The 18,168-nt window shown below is 33.1% G+C and overlaps 2 protein-coding genes across 2 annotated transcripts in view; one reads left to right on the top strand and one right to left on the bottom strand.

Moving 5' to 3' along the window:
• The window catches only part of LOC148944438 (uncharacterized), a 59,009-nt gene extending 46,440 nt beyond the window's left edge, over positions 1–12,569 (bottom strand). The window contains exon 1 of the mRNA XM_089099928.1: positions 11,948–12,569. Within this exon, the coding sequence (XP_088956054.1) occupies positions 11,948–12,482 (535 nt within the window). The 5' untranslated portion in view covers positions 12,483–12,569. The remainder of the gene's footprint in view (positions 1–11,947) is intronic.
• A 175-nt stretch (positions 12,570–12,744) lies between these two features.
• Positions 12,745–18,168, top strand: part of LOC148944437 (RRP15-like protein) — a 114,066-nt gene continuing 108,642 nt past the window's right edge. Inside the window, exon 1 of the mRNA XM_089100443.1 lies at positions 12,745–12,805. The gene's annotated coding sequence lies outside the window, so the exon portion shown is untranslated. The remainder of the gene's footprint in view (positions 12,806–18,168) is intronic.

Here is an 18,168-nt window from a genome sequence, read left to right as displayed (position 1 = left end):
TCAGAAGTAGCAAGTTTTGCTTAACACTAACAAACATTCTCATCAAAGTAATGATATTTTACCTTAATACTAACATTCTTTTACTGAACAAACAAAAATTTCTCTTAGAAATAATATTTTTCATCAATGATAACACTTTTTCTGTTCGAACTAGCAATTTTTCTACCAAAGATACCAAATTTTTTCGTAGAAGTAACATTTTTTGATTGTGATAACAACTTTTCTGTCAGAAGTAGCAAGTATTGCTTAAAACTAACAAACATTCTCATCAAAGTAACAATATTTTACCTTAATACAAGCATACTTTTACTGAACAAAAAAAAATTTCTCTTGGAAATAATATTTTTCCTCAGTGATAACACTTTTTCTGTTCGAACTAGCAAGTTTTCTACCAAAGATACCAAATTTTTTCTTAGAAGTAACATTTTTTTATTGTGATAACAACTTTTCTGTCAGAAGTAGCAAGTTTTGCTTAACACTAACAAACATTCTCATCAAAGTAACGATATTTTACTTTGATACTAACATACTTTTACTGAACACACACAAATTTTTCTTAGAAATAATATTTTTCATCACTGATAACACTTTTTCTGTTCGAACTAGCAAGTTTTCTACCAAAGATACCAAATTTTTTCGTAAAAGTAATATTTTTTTATTGTGATAACAACTTTTCTGTCAGAAGTAGCAATTTTTGTTTAACACTAACAGACATTCTCATCAAAGTAATGATATTTTACCTTAATACGAACATATTTTTACTGAACACACACAAATTTATCTTAGAAATAATATTTTTAGTCAGTGATAACACTTTTTCTGTTCGAACTAGCAAGTTTTCTAACAAAGATACCAAAGTTTTTCGTAGACGTACCATTTTTTGATTGTGATAAAAAATTTTCTGTCAGAAGTAGCAAGTTTTGCTTAACACTAACAAACATTCTCATCAAAGTAATGATATTTTACCTTAATACTAACATACTTTTACTGAAAACACACAAATTTCTCTTAGAAATAATATTTCTCGTCAGTGATAACACTTTTTCTGTTCGAACTAGCAAGTTTTCTAGCAAAGATACCAAATTTTTTCTTAGAAGTAAAATTTTTTGATTATTATAACAACTTTTCTGTCAGAAGTAGCAAGTTTTGCTTAACACTAACAAACATTCTCATCAAAGTAACGATATTTTACCCTAATAATAACAAACTATTAATGAACAAACAAAAATTTCTCTTAGAAATAATATTTTTCATCAGTGATAACACTTTTTCTGTTCGAACTAGTAAATTTTCTAGCAAAGATACCAAATTTTTCTTTGACGTAACATTTTTTGATTGTGATAACAACTTTTCTGTCAGTAGTAGCAAGTTTTGCTTAACACTAACAAACATTCTCATCAAAGTAACGATATTTCACTTTAATACTAACTTACTTTTACTGAACACACCCAAATTTTTCTTAGAAATAATATTTTTCGCCACTGATAACACTTTTTCTGTTCGAACTATCCATTTTTCTAGCAAAGATAACAAATTTTTCGTTGAAGTAAAATTTTTTTTATTGTGATAACAACTTTTCTGTCTGAATTAGCAAGTTTTGCTTAACACTAACAATCCTTATCATCAAAATAACGATATTTTACCTAAATGCTAACGTACTTTTACTGAACAAACAAAAATTTATCTTACAAATAATATTTTTCGTCAATGCTAACACTTTTTCTGTTTGAACTAGCAAGTTTTCTACCAAAGATACAAAATTTTTTCGTAAAAGTAGCATTTTTGATTCTAACAGAAACTTTTCTGTCAGAAGTAGCAAGTTTTTCTTAACACTAACAAATATTCTCATCAAAGTAATGATATTTTACTTTAATACTAACATACTTTTACTGAACACACACAAATTTCTCTTAGAAATAATATTTTTCGTCAGTGATAACACTTTTTCGTCCGAACTAGCAAGTTTTCAACTAAAGATACCAAATTTTTTCGTAAAAGTAACATTTTTTTATTGTGATAACAACTTTTCTTTCAGAATTAGCAAGTTTTGCTTAACACTAACAAACCTTCTCATCAAAGTACAGACATTTTACCTTAATACTAACATACTTTTACTGAACACGCACACAAAGTTCTCTTAGAAATAATATTTTTCATTTCTATGTCTGAATCTATTTGCTTAGGTTAAGTTAGGTTAAGTTAGGTTAGGTTAGGTTAGCCTACGTACGCGCGCGTACGTAGGCTAACCTAACCTAAGCTAACTTAACCTAACCTAACCTAACTTGATCTAACCTAACCTAACCATACTCGCCGGAAAATCCACCCATGTCGACTTTGTACCATGCTTTAGTTAGACTAGGTTAGCTTATCATGAGCGCTCATGATAAGTTAACCTAACCTAACCTAACTTAAATATGGGGAAATGTTTATTAGCTCACCTAATCTAACGTAGCTAACCCAACATAACTTAGCTAACCTAACCTAATCTAACCAAACACCAACCCGGACATGTAAACAATTAGATTCAGACATAGAAATGAAAAATATTATTTCTAAGAGAACTTTGTGTGCGTGTTCAGTAAAAGTATGTTAGTATTAAGGGAAAATGTCGTTACTTTGATGAGATGGTTTGTTAGTGTTAAGCAAAACTTGCTACTTCTGACAGAAAAGTTGTTATCACAATAAAAAAATGTTACTTCTACGAAAAAATTTGGTATCTTTTATAGAAAATTTGCTAGTTCGAACAGAAAAAGTGTTATCACTGACGAAAAATATTATTTCTAAGAGAAATTTGTGTGCGTTCAGTAGAAGTATGTTAGTCTTAAGGTAAAATATCATTACTTTGATGAGAATGTTTGTTACTGCTAACAAAAACTTGCTACTTCTGACAGAAAATTTGTTATTACAATCAAAAATGTTACTTTTAAGAACAAATTTGGTATCTTTGGTAGAAAACTTGCTAGTTCGAACAGAAAAAGCGTTATCACTGACGAAAAAATATTATTTCTAAGAGAATTTTTTGTTTGTTCAGTAAAAGTATGTTAGTATTAGGGTAAAATATCATTACTTTGATGAGAAAGATTATTAGTGTTAAGAAAAACTTGCTACTTCTGACAGAAAAGTTGTTATCACAGTAAAAAAATGTTACTTCTAAGATTAAATTTTGTGTCATTGGTAAAAAACATACTAGTTCGAACAGAAAAAGTCTTGTCACTGACGACAAATATTATTTCAATGAGAAATTGGGCTTTTTCAGTAGAAGTACGTAAGCATTAAAATAAAATGTCGTTACTTTGATTAGAATGTTTGTTAGTGTTAAGCAAAACTAGCTAATTCTGAAAGAAAAGTTGTTATCACAATAAAAAAATTTTGTATCTTTGCTAGAAAAATTGCTAGTTCGAACAGAAAAAGTGTTATCAGTGATGAAAAATATTATTTCTAAGAGAAATTTTTGTTTGTTCAGTAAAAGTTTGTTAGTATTAGGGTAAAATGTTGTTACTTTGATGAGAAGGTTTGTTAGTGTTAAGCAAAACTTGCTACTTCTGACAGAAAAGTTGTTATCACAATCAAAAAATATTACTTCTAAGAAAAAATTTTGTATCTTTGCTAGAAAACTTGCTAGTTCGAACATAAAAAGTGTTATCACTGACGAAAAATATTATTTCTAAGAGAAATTTGTGTGTGTTCAGTAAAAGTATGTTAGTATTAAGGTAAAATATCATTACTTTGATGAGAATGTTTTTTAGTGTTAAGCAAAACTTGCTACTTCTGACAGAAAAGTTGTTATCACAGTCAAAAAATGGTACGTCTACGAAAAAATTTGGTATCTTTGGTAGAAAACTTGCTAGTTCGAACAGAAAAAGTGTTATCACTGTCGAAAAATATTATTTCTAGGAGAAATTTCTGTGTGTTCAGTAAAAGTATGTTAGTATTAAGGTAAAATATCATTACTTTGATGAGAATGTTTGTTAGTGTTAAGCAAAACTTGCTACTTCTGACAGAAAAGTTGTTATCACAATAAAAAAAATTTACTTCTATGAAAATATTTGGTATCTTTGGTAGAAAACTTGCTAGTTCGAACAGAAAAGTGTTATCAGTAATGAAAAATATTATTTCTAAGAGAAATTTTTGTTTGTTCAGTAAAAGTATGTTAGTATTAAGGTAAAATATCATTACTTTGATGAGAAGGTTTGTTAGTGATAAAAGCAAAACTTGCTACTTCTGACAGAAAAGCTGTTATCCAAAATCAAAAAATGTTACTTCTAAGAAAAAATTTGGTTTCTTTGCAAGAAAACTTGCTAGTTCGACCAGAAAAAGTGTTATCACTAATGAAAAATATTATTTCTAAGAGAAATTTGCGTGTGTTCAGTAAAAGTATGTTAGTATTAAAGTAAAATATCATTAGTTTGATGAGAATGTTTGTTAGTGTTAAGCAAAACTTGCTACTTCTGACAGAAAAGTTGTTATCACAATCAAAAAATGTTACTTCTAAGAAAAAAATTGGTATCTTTGGTAGAAAACTTGCTAGTTCGAACACAAAAAGTGTTATCAGTGAGGAAAAATATTATTTCTAAGAGAAATTTTTGTTTGTTCAGTAAAAGTATGTTAGTATTAAGGTAAAATATCATTACTTTGATGAGAAGGATTGTTAGTGTTAAGCAAAACTTGCTACTTCTGACAAAAAAATTGTTATCACAATAAAAAAATGTTACGTCTACGAAAAAAATTTGTATCTTTGGTAGAAAACTTGCTAGTTCGAACAGAAAAAGTGTTATCAGTGAGGACAAATATTATTTCCAAGACAAATTTGGGTGTGTTCAGTAAAAGTATGTTAGCATCAAAGTAAAATATTATTACTTTGATGAGAATGTTTGTTAGTGTTAAGCAAAACTTGCTACTTCTGACAGAAAAGTTGTTATCACAATAAAAAAATGTTACTTCTAAGAAAAAATTTAGTATCTTTGGTAGAAAACTTGCTAGTTCGAACAGAAAAAGTGTTATCAGTGAGGAAAAATATTATTTCCAAGAGAAATTTTTGTTTGTTCAGTAATAGTATGCTAGTATTAAGGTAAAATATTGTTACTTTGATGAGAATGTTTGTTAGTGTTAAGAAAACTTGCTACTTCTGACAGAAAAGTTGTTATCACAATCGAAAAATGTTACTTCTACGAAAAAGTTTGGTATCTTTGGTAGAAGACTTGCTAGTTCGAACAGAAAAAGTGTTATCATTGATGAAAAATATTATTTCTAATAGAAATTTGTGTGTGTTCAGTAAAAGTATGCTAGTATTATGGTAAAATGTTATTACTTTGATGAGTATGTTTGTTAGTTTTAAGCAAAACTTGCTACTTCTGAGAGAAAAGTTGTTATCACAATAAAAAAATGTTACTTCTAAGAAAAAATTTGGTATCTTTAGTAGAAAACTTGCTAGTTCGAACAGAAAAAGTGTTATCACTGATGAAAAATATTATTTCTAAGAGAAATTTGTGTGTGTTCAGTAAAAGTATGTTAGTATTAAAGTTAAATATCATTACTTTGATGAGAATGTTTGTTAGTGTTAAGCAAAACTTGCTACTTCTGACAAAAAAGTTGTTATCACAATCAAAAAATTTTACTTCTATGAAAATATTTGGTATCTTTGGTAGAAAACTTGCTAGTTCGAACAGAAAAGTGATATCAGTGATGAAAAATTTTATTTCTAAGAGAAATTTTTGTTTGTTGGTCTTTTGGGTGTGTCGGAGGGCCTTTGGGGGCCTTTGGGCTCGGTGCCCTTTGGCGGGCATTGTGGGGACCGGGGGCCTTTGGGGGGCCGGGGGTTTTGGGGGACCGGGGGGCTTCTTCGGGTTGGGGTATGGTCGTCGGGGTCCTTTGGGGTTGGGCTAGGGGACCTTAAAACATTGTTCAAATGGAACTTGTATATTATAACGACCATAGAGTTTCACCCAAGTGTTCCTTGACATGCTGAATCTGAAAGTGTGATTTCAGAGAAATTCTTTAATCTTTTAGAGTTAACTTATCATTTTGGGTTCTCTAACGTGTTGAACTTGAAAGAATGTTCGCAGACATGCTGAATCTGAAAGTGTGTTCCCTGACATGATGAATCTGACAGTGTGATCTCAGAAATTTTTTTTAACCTTTTAGGATTAACTTACCTTTTTAGTGGTGTTTATTTAGGGTTGGGTTCCTTCGGGTTGGGGTATGGGTGTCGGGGTCCTTTGGGGTTGGGCTAGGGGACCTCAAAACATTGTTCAAATGGAACTTGTATATTATAACGATCATAGAGTTTCACCCAAGTGTTCCCTGACATGCTGAATCTGAAAGTGTGATTTCAGAGAAATTCTATAATCTTTTAGAGTTAACTTATCATTTAGGGTTCTCTAACGTGTTGAACCTGAAAGTGTGTTCCCAGACATGCTGAATCTGAAAGTGTGTTCACTGACATGATGAATCTGAAAGTGTGATTTCAGAAATTTTTTTTAACCTTTTAGGATTAACTTACCTTTATAGTGGTGAGTATTTAGGGTTCTCCAACATGCTGAAATTGAAAGTGTGTTCCCTGGAATTTTTAACCTTAAATTATAATTTTCATGGCGATGAAGTATTCTAAAGAATAAAAATGGCTGAGGCTTAAGATATTTATTGCCTAAACATATTTAAAAACATTTGAAAAAATACATAATGACGTATTAAAAAAAAAACATAATGACATATTTAAAAAAAAGGGCTTAATCCATTTGATATGAGGAAGAGCAAGTTTAGGTCTTTGGATATCTGATGCATTTTTCCTTGTCAGGCATTCTTTTCCGGTATCCATTGAGCGAAATATCGAACTTCATCTTCTGGGTCATGTACTGAATTCAGGTATTTTTCACATTTGAAGTCTTCTAAATTGAATAATGCTATGTTTTTATCACATTTTTCTAGTAAGAGTTTATCAGTTGGCACGTCTCCCTTAACATAAACAGCATGCACACTGAAAAAACTGCATATTTCCTGAATTTCCTCTTGTATATGTTTTATTTCATAGCCATTTTCATTACGTGGTCTTATGGTTTTAACATAAAAGCCGTTTCGATTTATAAAATTTAGTGTTGAACTCCATCTGTTTTTCTCGTACTTATATACATATTGTATCTGACGTTCCATTTATAGCAATGAATTTCACGTCGTTGATTGTCTAGGAGTAGGAAAGCTGCTTCGAAAATAATGCCAGTTGAGGAATATTTCAGACCAATATATTCTGTGTCAATCACACCAAACATTATTATATCTGAAAAAGGGACGCCTTAATGTAACCTCTGGCGAAATTGGGTATTAGCGGTATTTTTTATCTTTCCTTATCCTTTTTCTGTAGCTGGTATTTAACCCACCCCCAGAAAAAACCGACCCGAGGAACATAATCCCCACGGCACATATCCGGGAGAACAGACATGAAAAAATACCCCCCCCCCCTCGAAAGATATCGCATCCTTTTGAATCTGAGAAAGATGAGTTACGGCTCACTGAGCCGTTCAAAATTCAGCATATAAAAGTCGGCCTAGTTTGTTTCTAAGTTGTTTCAAGAAAATCCCCCCTAATAGTAAACGTTGAAAACGTGAATATTTCGTCAAACATCAAAGCATTGATCAAAGCTATGGTTCTTTTTCAGTTATCCAATAAATAAAAACATGTTTTTAGTCGCATCCTTTTGAATCTTTGGAAACCATTGGAAACTAAACTGCTAACACTAACGAACAGGAAGTGCTTTAAAAAGGGGTCAGAGCTAATTATAGGCCTTGCGCTGGAGCATTGTGTCAATCCAGAACGGGTTAATAACAGCAGCGTCGGATGTTTCAGTTAGAGAAAAGATTAAAATAGAGAAAAGTCTAAATTTATCGAAAAGATAATTATTTCTATTTGCGAGAATTTTGTTTGTAAAACAATGGGGGATGGGTTAGGTTTTGAGGGTAAAAAAGTACATATTTTATGTTTTCTATCGAGTATAAAGATTGCTTAGTGATGTTTGTATTAGAGTGGGAGGGGGGGAGGGGATTTACCTGAATATACTGGAGGGTGACCAATGAAACTAATTTTATTTTGAAAATAAAAAATGAAAATGTATTAAATCAGAACCTATGCCCATATCAAGACAAGCCCGTTATATACGAGATCTAAAGGGTGAATTGTTATGTAAAGGGTAAAACAATGTTTAATACGTCCTCAGTTTGTCTGAGAAGGAGGACGTAACCAACTTGTTGATTGGCTGGGAAGAAAACACATGATCCAACCGTTTCATATTTCTGAACACTTATAACATTCACTTCGAGCATGCACTTACCCAAAACAACGACAACAACAAATGCTGTTTCCTATTTCTGGACACCTTGACATTCACGATCGATTTCGCAATCAATTTCTCAGAAATTCACTTCCCCCTCGAGTCCTAGATCAATAACATTGTTCCTGTTAGAATTCAATGCGCATGTGCAACCTTCGTCCCGGAGTTACTACACCTAGAAACAACAAACAAATCGACCTTGGAAAAAAGAGGTCATTGACAGACTTTGATTGCGCAATCAATTTCTCAGAAATCCATCTCCCTTAGGGACTCTATGCCCATATTAGGAGTCCCCCTCGTAGCTCATGAGGCCTTTCTACTTAGAAACTTGAAACTAGACGAGAACAACCCGTGTTCGAACCCGCTGAGCCTGAAAACGCAGCTATTGATGATTCGGACAGAGAGTTTTGATCACTGAGGCACGCATACGATGCAATCTGCTCTAAAATAGGCGACAATCCAACAAAATTCTGGTCAGTCCTGTCTGAATGTAAGAATGGAGAAGACGATTTTTTTTTCTTACCTTGCTGAAATTCATGGGTATCCTGATGGCACTGCTACACTCAAGTGCTGCAGCAGAGAGGCAGTTTTCCCTGCTAAAGACTATCAAAAGTCCCCTCTAAAATAAATTAAAGCCAGAAACTTTAAGTGCTTTGATGCATGTACACAGGTTTTTTGATGACCCAGCAACATGGGAAATATCCTCATCACTAGTCACAAGGGCCAGGTTGTGGAAAAGGGAAGACCAGTAGCACAAAGTACGTTCTTTTGGGATAACCTTTAATATTTTTATCTATTTCTGTTTCATATTTGAAGAGCACAGAATTGTTTTTTCATTTAAATCTTCTGCACAAACTTCTGCAACTTCATATGATCATATATATTTTGTATATGATTTACTATGATATACTATATTTGATATGATTTGATTTGAATTACAATTTTGATTTGATCTTATTTGAATATTGACAGATTTGGTTTCCCTGTGTACAATTTGTACTGCCATTTAGGACTACTACATGATCAATACAAGGTTTTCGCTAAGTTGTAGTAGAAAGGACGATTAACTAAAGAACATACATTTCTGCCTGATATGGAACTAATGAATAATAGTAAAAGTTGCTCTTTACTTCAAAAAGTTTGTCTTCAGCTAACGTTATCCTTCTCACTTCAAATTTGAGGACAGAGCTCACGAATAACTATTAAAATACTATAAGTATTCACGGTCCCTTTTTTTATATCTACACCGCTTATCAAACTTGTTAGCTTAAAGCACAGTTTATATAATTAGGCAGTAAGTTTACCGCAGATTATTTCTGGCTCTTCATTCTCGGTGCGAACAAAAAGCTCCTCCCACTTATTCATGCATTAGCGGAATCCAGTTATTCATGTGGATGTATTCATGAATCCACTTATTCATGAACTTATTCATGAACGCGATACCAAGTTTCGCGTTCAAGAGAGATCTGACTTGTCTACCCGTGAAAAGATCTAATGTCGCTTATGTTTATACGTTCTCTGGAGCACTCGCACCTCGGTCCGGGTTTTTATAATGGGTGAGAAAGGGAAAGATCATACTGCTAATTATATATATTGTGGCTTTAAGATAAACTGTAGCATCAGACGTAACATTTTTGAAGATTTAGAGTAGGTCTTTGGAATTCATTCCTGATGTCACGAACTGACGCATTAATTAACGGAGCTAGCGACAAAAAATTTATTACAGGGGGAGAGGGGCAACCCCGCCAGGTACTTTTTGTGAAGTTGTGGGTTCGGAAAAGGAATGCTGTTAAAAACTTAATGATGAAGTCTGTTTCTGCTGCCTGGTAGAATTGCGTGCTCTCTGGCCCCTGGGTTTTTTGCTAAGATGCTTCTTTTTTATGAAACCTCCAAATCACAGTATTTAGATGGTCGGTCAGAGCAGGGCTCTTGTCAAAGGAACCAGGGAAATAACATTTATCACTGCTTGTCCGATATTTCAGCTTTGACCTAACTCATGAAAATTTTCCAGAGGTAATAAGAAATCGACACCAGTTGAGTGGTCTTTTTCAGAGCTAAAGTTTACCATTAAGGATACCAACTATGGCAGGGGGATTAAAAACACTCATAAATAAATGAAATTTGATTTGAGGACGAAAGAGGATTATTGTGGTTACTCTTTTGAATGGAGACCTAGAAAAAAGAAAAGATTTTGCCAAGTAAAGACAAAGAAAAGTAAGTAGCAGTTAAATAAATAAAAAGGTTCTTTGTGTCCAGAAACAGGATTTTAGGGTGACAATTTCAGTTTTGGCTGGAATTCCAGTTTTTGGTATAGATTCTCTTCCTTCTTGAGCAGTAGCCTTTGAAAAACATAATGTCTTTGCTCAGGGTTCCCAACGCGTCTTTTTGGTGTAAAGCCTATCCTTATTGACCACCGATTTTCGGTGATTTTGGTGATTTTCTTAGTGACAAATTGGTGATTTTTGGTTATTTTCTTGGTGACAAACTGGTGATTTTTTTCGTTGTGGTGGCAACCCTGATTGTACCTACACAACTGTAGCTGTCTATTAACATTGATGTTGTCCTTCCTACATCAAATCGGACTAATCTAGTATACGATCTATACTCATTTGTACTAATCTGGGCAGTAAAATTCCCCAATTAAAATTGCTGGGATCGTGACTGTCGGTTCCTGAAACTGTATGCAACATTTATCTGAGTCACAGCCATCTGTGTCAGTTGAGCCAACAGGGCATGTGAGGCCCGATAATATGTATTGAATGAATAAAATCTTTTAGTATTTTTTGAAGTTTATATTTTGAGACGCTTTTAACCCAAGAAGTATTTAAACATGTTTTTATTCACTGTATTGTCACAGTCGTAAAATAGACTACAGACTAAATTCTCAATTAATTTCTTATCAATCCAAGCAACAATATAATGTCTTTTAATGGTCAATATAACCAAATTGCTGGGAGTCAAAACATTACAGATTTTATCCTAATTTCAAAATAAAAACAATTTAGAATTACAGGTTTCAGCTGAAAAATCCAGGAACCACGGGGTTTGGGATGTTAATCCCTTCCCCAAAGCCCTTATAATCCCTTATAATCTTGCCCTTATCTTTGCCTCATAGCCTATAAGCCCTTATCATCATGTTTAAGATTTTTTTTTTTTTATATTATCAGAAATAGGAACATTAAGGTCGAAATAAAGATTGTTTTCGCTACAGTAAAGAATTAACAATAGTTGGAAAAAAAATTTCCGATGCACATTCAGCTGCACAATATACATATACTATATCATATAGTATTTTCTTTTTTACTATACATCTTTGTTAAAGAGATATGGAGGACTTGGATATGGAGTAAATGATGGACTATCACTTGCCTCTTGGTATTCTCGAACACTTTATAACAGAAATATGATATGAAAATTACGGGCCAATTTGATTTTCAATTCTAATTTAAACTAGGTTAAGTTTCAATTTATTTCATTCTAATTAACCATAAAAACGAAAATTGACGAATGGATTTGAAATTTAACAGTGCATTAGAGACTTATTGTGGCCATGCTATAATCCACATGGCAAAATATTGCAAATACTACCTTTTTTAGGAGTAATAAAATATATAAGAACAAAAATCTAACCTTTATTTTTTAATCTCCATTCATTAATATTTTCAACTTCATAATTCCTCCGGTTTCCAGTGTAATCGGACGTTGTGGAATATTCTGTTCCGTTATCCGATTCACAGTTCCCACTTGAATTTCTTTTTCTTGCTTCATTGTAAATCATATTTAACAGTTCAGTAAGTGATTTTCTCCTTTCAAGAAGTGCCGATGCTGCAGCATCACTATCCGAGTCTTTCCGTGTTTGCACTACACTAAATCGTAAGAGTTCACCTGGATTTAAGGTCATTGTAAAACATTCACCTAATCCTTCCAACTTCTCAGTGGAATGCTGCTCTTTTGAAAACTTTGCTTTCAATTTCTGGAAAAACGATGGTTTACTAACTTTCTTCTGAAGAAGATTTGGTGATCCTATGAAGCCATTGCAATTTTCCCTTTCATGTTCGACTTTTAACAATAAATCCTGCAAATCTGAAAAATTGGACGAGTTGTTATTCACATTCTCCGCAAATAAATCTTGTGTTTCGTAAGAAATATCTATTCCTTGTGGCATTGTCCCAAATTGCGGTTAAGAATTCCAGCCTACTCTCATAACTAAAGTATAGTATTCTGAAACTGTTTATTCTGGATTCTATGGCAATGATAAAACTCCACTCCCATCAAAGGTTTAGTTTTTCCCCTAACCAGATAAAAGGTGAAAGACATAGATAAGGCGATACTGTGCTGATAAGGTTTCGATTATGTCTTATCTTACATAAAATTACTAGCTCAAAGAATCTAGCTTAGTCCATGATGTGCTCAGACGAGCATCATAAGCGAGCATATCGTACAGAAGTCAAAACAGATTTTGTACATATTTCGAGACTTTTGGATACGGTATGCTTATTTTTAACTATATTTTTCATGGAAAGTACAAATAAAATCGAACTGAATATTTGATACATATGATATTTGTCGTGAACAGTCTTTTAAAAAACTAATAAAATTGAACTGAATATTTGATTTATAATGAAATTTATTTGCTTAAAGCTCATCAGTTCCAAATTTAATTTTACTGTGATTTTTATGTTTGTTTTCAATGTTGTAAAAAGTGCAAAAGAAAATATTTTTCTTGTAATTTGTTTTCTGTAAAAAGTCAATGACGCAGTAGGTTTTAGACTTTTATAGTAAGAGAAGGAGGCAATACCGAAGCTCTTGGTTTGTAGTAATTTTTATTTGTTTCAAGCTTGATTTGCATATTCAATTTAAGTTTCACTCGTTTTAAGACTTATCTATTTATTTACACTATTACCTAATGTACGTTTGTTTGCTATGATTGTTTAATTTCTGTCCGTTTTGGATTTCATTTATACTTCAATGGCAAAATATTTTTGTTCGTTTTAAGGTTTATTTGCATATTCAACTTAAGTTTTACTCGTTTTAAGATTTATTTATTCATTTATATTAGTATCTGTTGTATATTTTATTGCTATGATTGTTTATTTAATTTCTGTTCGTTTTAGGTTTTATTTATAGTAATTTTTGGTCGTTTTGAGTTTGAATTTTAATATTTATATTTATCTGGTGATCTTAAGTTTAATAAGGCCTTTACTTTTCTTTGAAAAACTTCTTTTTTGGAAAGTTATTTTAATTAATTTTTGTTCGTTTTCAATTGCAAAAAGTTTCATGTTTTAAAAAAATTCTCTATTTCAAATTCAAGTTTTTTTTTCAGCATCAAACTTTCATCAAAGTAATAATATCAAAGTAACAAAGTATCATAGTAAAGAAAGCATCAAAGTAAACAAGGTATCACAGTAAACAAAGTATCAAAGTAACAATAAGGAACTTCTGTAACTTACAGCCCTTGCACCGTAAATGAAAGCTGCCACGTAAATCACTAAATCCGAGCATCAAAGTAAACAAAGTATCAAAGCAACAACAAGCAAGTTGCTTAACTTAGAGCCATGTCTTTGGGGTCGGAGGAGGTTTCAAACCCGGAAGCATAATTATTTGACATTTGAACTATTTTGAACAAAATGGCTATCTCAAAATTTTGACCGGATGCCTTTTCGGAAAGTGGGGCGTGGGCTAGTTGCCCATTGATCACTTTTGAGTCTTGAAAAAAAACTGGAAGTTTCAATTTCCGATGGAGTGAGCCCCCCTCCAAATTAATACGGCCACCCCTCCCACAAAAATCTTATATTCTAATAATGGGAAAACTACATAAGTTACAATCCTTGCCCCGGCAGCTATGGAGAATTTCTCAACCCCTAAGATATAGTAGTTTGAATTTTTGAATATTTGGAACAAAATGGCAGTAGTAAGGGCATAGGGAATATCACGGGCTTTTTAGTAAAGCATTAATAGATATCACGGGTGATTGCGTAATATGACTTACCACGGGGCAGTCACCTATGGATCTGACGAGTGATTGCGTAATATGACTTACCAGGGTCAGTCACCTATTACTACGAACGGTACATGCCTTACCAGACGGGTTTCTAAGGTAACACCCATTTTTTTTTTGGGGGGGGGGCCAATCAGAAAGAGAGCGTTGGTTACTCCATATACAGTAAATTGATTAGTAGTTGGATTCAAATATAAGGAGTAATTTTCATTGTAGTTCATATTAGTAAGAGAATTGAATTCAGAGAGAGAATAGTTTTTTTGAGAGGATATTAGTGGGGAAAAAATTAGTGGTGCATTTACATTATTGGAGATTAATGATGGAACCGACAGCAGCAACGATATACGAGTACCCAATGTAGCTGTGGAAATAACCGCTGGCTGTAGACTATGCCTTGAATGGGAGAGTATTTATGATAGATACTTGATATCATTATGCAACTTTAAGCAGGAGGAGTAGCTAGGCTTTGCGGGAAAAGTGAATATTCTTCATATAAATAAACTTTGATTAGCTTTAGATGTCCTATCGAAATATATTGATGAGAACAAAATACATCGGTGAATATAATTATTGTAATTATTCTAAATATAATATCTTAAAAATTAGTGGTATTTTTTTTTCTTTCTTTAGTATACTAGCGTATTTCCCATAGAGCACAAAAGGAAATTATGATCAGTCTTAAGTCATCTTTGAAAGTTCTAGGACTTTAAAAAATTGTTATATTTGAGAAAGAGTGAGTCTTAGTGAATCTATTTCATATTAGGAAACATATGGTTCTAGAATATGATTTTCTAAAACTGTATATTCAAAGGAAGATAGTTTCTCGGGGAATGCTCGCCGATATGAAAAAAACTGATTCTCCCTCATTAAACTATTGTATGAGGCTTCTACGTCGTGGTCCAAATGCATTTACACAATTTATTGATATATTGATCACGAGACGGCAAAATGATATTGTGGATATGCTTTTAAAAATTAGTTTAAAAATTTAGAACTTTTTTCGTAAGAAAGATGGTGCTCAAGGATGATTTACTCCTCTCTTTCTTTATCTCAGACAATTTTTGTCGTTGCTTGCTCAGTTTAATTGTGGTAGTGAGAGCTTCAACACATGACCAAATGTTCCATACATGTCCATTATGTATGTACACACTGGGCAGCTGGTCATCATCATGTGAGAATTGCAAAATGATTGATGAGTATTATGAAAAGTGTAGATTATGCAACCCGTTTAAATTGCATATAGAATATGCATTACAAATTAAAGACTGTAATTTCTGTCCTGAAGAGGTGTGTGACTCTCATCCTAAAGGCCACCTATGCTCCAATTGTCATTATGATAAATGTAATCAGTGGGAGAATACATATCCCGGTATGATTCGAAAGAATCCTGACCGTGAATTTAGTTTATTGCTACGAGATTGGTATTGTCGTGGTTTTAGATTGTTCTGGTAGGAGGAACCGGGTCAACGATTCAACTGTTGGAACAACAAAAGAATATTGTTTCTACGTCATCGTTGTGAAGACATTGGGTGTTGTGATTATATACCCACTGATTTTTATTTGGCTCTGACGGAGTGTAATTCGCTACTTGAGGACACTGTTTAAGAAATCGCTTCAAATAAGCAAATTGAAACATGCGAATTCCTTAGAATGAATGCGAATAGTATAATTGACTGTACAAAGAGATACGACAAGAGTGAAGTTACACTGTATTGTAGAAAATGTGACCCTGACATTGCAGTACATTAGGATTAGTACACTGTGAATTCAGAAAATCTACCTGCACTAGTCGTTGTCGACAAATATCTAGTAGTGGATGACATCTAAAGAGTAGAAAAGTCGTTTTATCATGTATATAAATTTTTTATTAATAAACAATTTCACATACATCTTTAGAACATTTTATTCTTAGGGCACTAAAATCAATATTAAATACAATTGTAAGTATATTCTCCACTAGAAAGTCTTTCAAACGAGGTAAGTAAACTTAGATGTTGAGAAACTGCTTGTAGGTGTAGCCACGACATCTGAACATGAAAAAGAGTAGTGCATGAAAGCCACATGTCTTAGTCGTTAAATCCTGTACTCTTCGTTGATTTTGAATAATTGTTTTCCCACTGCTTTCAATAAAGTTACTGATTTATGGAGCGTAGAATTTATACGATAGGACAAGAGGATCAAAAAATTCAATATTCTTCGCTGTTTGAAAGATGCATAGCCAATGACCGGTATACAAAGTCGATGGACTGCTATTAACAATGATTAGGGTACTGTTAACACTTGGAATTTTTTCAATGAAGTCCGAAGGTATTCAATAGGACTTGTAATGGGACATGTATGGATTTATACTAAATACTTTGATTATTTGGTTAGTGTTCATGGTGTTAGGTCTAGAACAACACTGTCGTCACGCAAGATTTCCCAATAGGTTTTAAATTGACCTAGTGTTATTAGCGTGCTACTCTCAGTCATAGCATCGGCAAATATACACTCTAAACGTACATTCCCTGTTCGTACTATGCTCATATCCTGAGTCCCTGAAAAGTCCAAAACAATAACCCCATATTTTTTTTAAAACATTGAATCGGTTATTCCATTTTCAAATAGTTGAGAGTCATGATCTAAAGATTGCATAGTCAACTTTTACAGAGTTTTCTAGGATTTTTTGTCAAATAATAGAGTGTACAGTGGAATACCATTCACTTTACACGCAAGGCTAGATAGACCAAAAAAATTAAAATCGTGAGGGGATGCAGTCCAGGATCCAACGGAACTAGCACTCTTCACCAAGGCCAAAGCAAATTTTGATGGGATTTCTCCATTGATAAATGATGAATCGCTATAGCTACGAGAGCCTGTGGCAATGTGACGTTGATTGGTGATCGTATGGGGAACATGAAGTTTAATGTTGTTACCATTGGTTCTTAGCTTTTCCGCTGCCAATGCAACAGAGCTCATAACCTGTTGTTTTCGGACGTGGAGAATTTCCGATATGATAATGAGATTTGTATCGGGTGCTAGAGGAGGTTTTTTTATTAAAATAAAATACGATAGGGGCATCTGTAGCTTTATGTCAATCTTGACATTGGGGGGTAGCCATTGGGATATATTGAATATCTCATGATTTAATTTTTCAACTAGATGATACTCCTGGGTCACCGCAGTAGTCAACTCACCGTCAGTATCAACACATGATCGATATTCATAGCCCAATGATTGTCCTCTCAACTCCTTGTATGCCTTTGGCGTCATCATCATAAATTGTATGTAGCTTTCAGAGTTTGATAAATTGTTGCTGGTGTTCACCAATGTTCCATTAATAAATGCATTAATTTGTTTGAATATGTTGTGTAGAATACAGTTTCCATAGGAGAGACCATCGCCAGCAGTTGGAGTTGTATTATCTGACTTTTTCTTCACCACAACATTCAAATCAATAAATGTTGACGACAAATCAATGAAATAGTCTTCATTGGAAAATACTTGAAAGTGTATATTTTCCGAGAGGGGTTGTTGGGGGTGAAATTGTTCATAGTAGCCATACTTGACACTGACATCAACATTTTCAGCATTGAATAGATTCAATGAGGAACTAATTGATGGATATGATTCCTTGTGGGTGAGATAAGTTATCTTAAACGAAGAACATCTCCTTCAATCTAACATTCTTTTTCTTTTTCTTCTTCTTCTGTTGATTACTGCTGCATGTTCTATTCTTCAAAGTCTTTGTTGAGGTCCTTCGATTCCTATCTGGATGGAGACTGATAAGTGAATGACACGAAAGCATCCTTTTCAATCCCTCTCCATTTTGTCGAGATTTTAGTTGCTCACCAAGGGCTCATGCTGAAGATCT

The sequence above is a fragment of the Artemia sp. Qi Xiang Cuo genome, chromosome 14, assembly GCF_049724085.1.
Source record: "Artemia sp. Qi Xiang Cuo chromosome 14, ASM4972408v1, whole genome shotgun sequence".
NCBI classification, from domain to species: domain Eukaryota; kingdom Metazoa; phylum Arthropoda; class Branchiopoda; order Anostraca; family Artemiidae; genus Artemia; species Artemia sp. Qi Xiang Cuo.
Note: the sequence above shows the minus strand (reverse complement) of the source record. Positions and strands in the feature narration are given on the sequence as shown.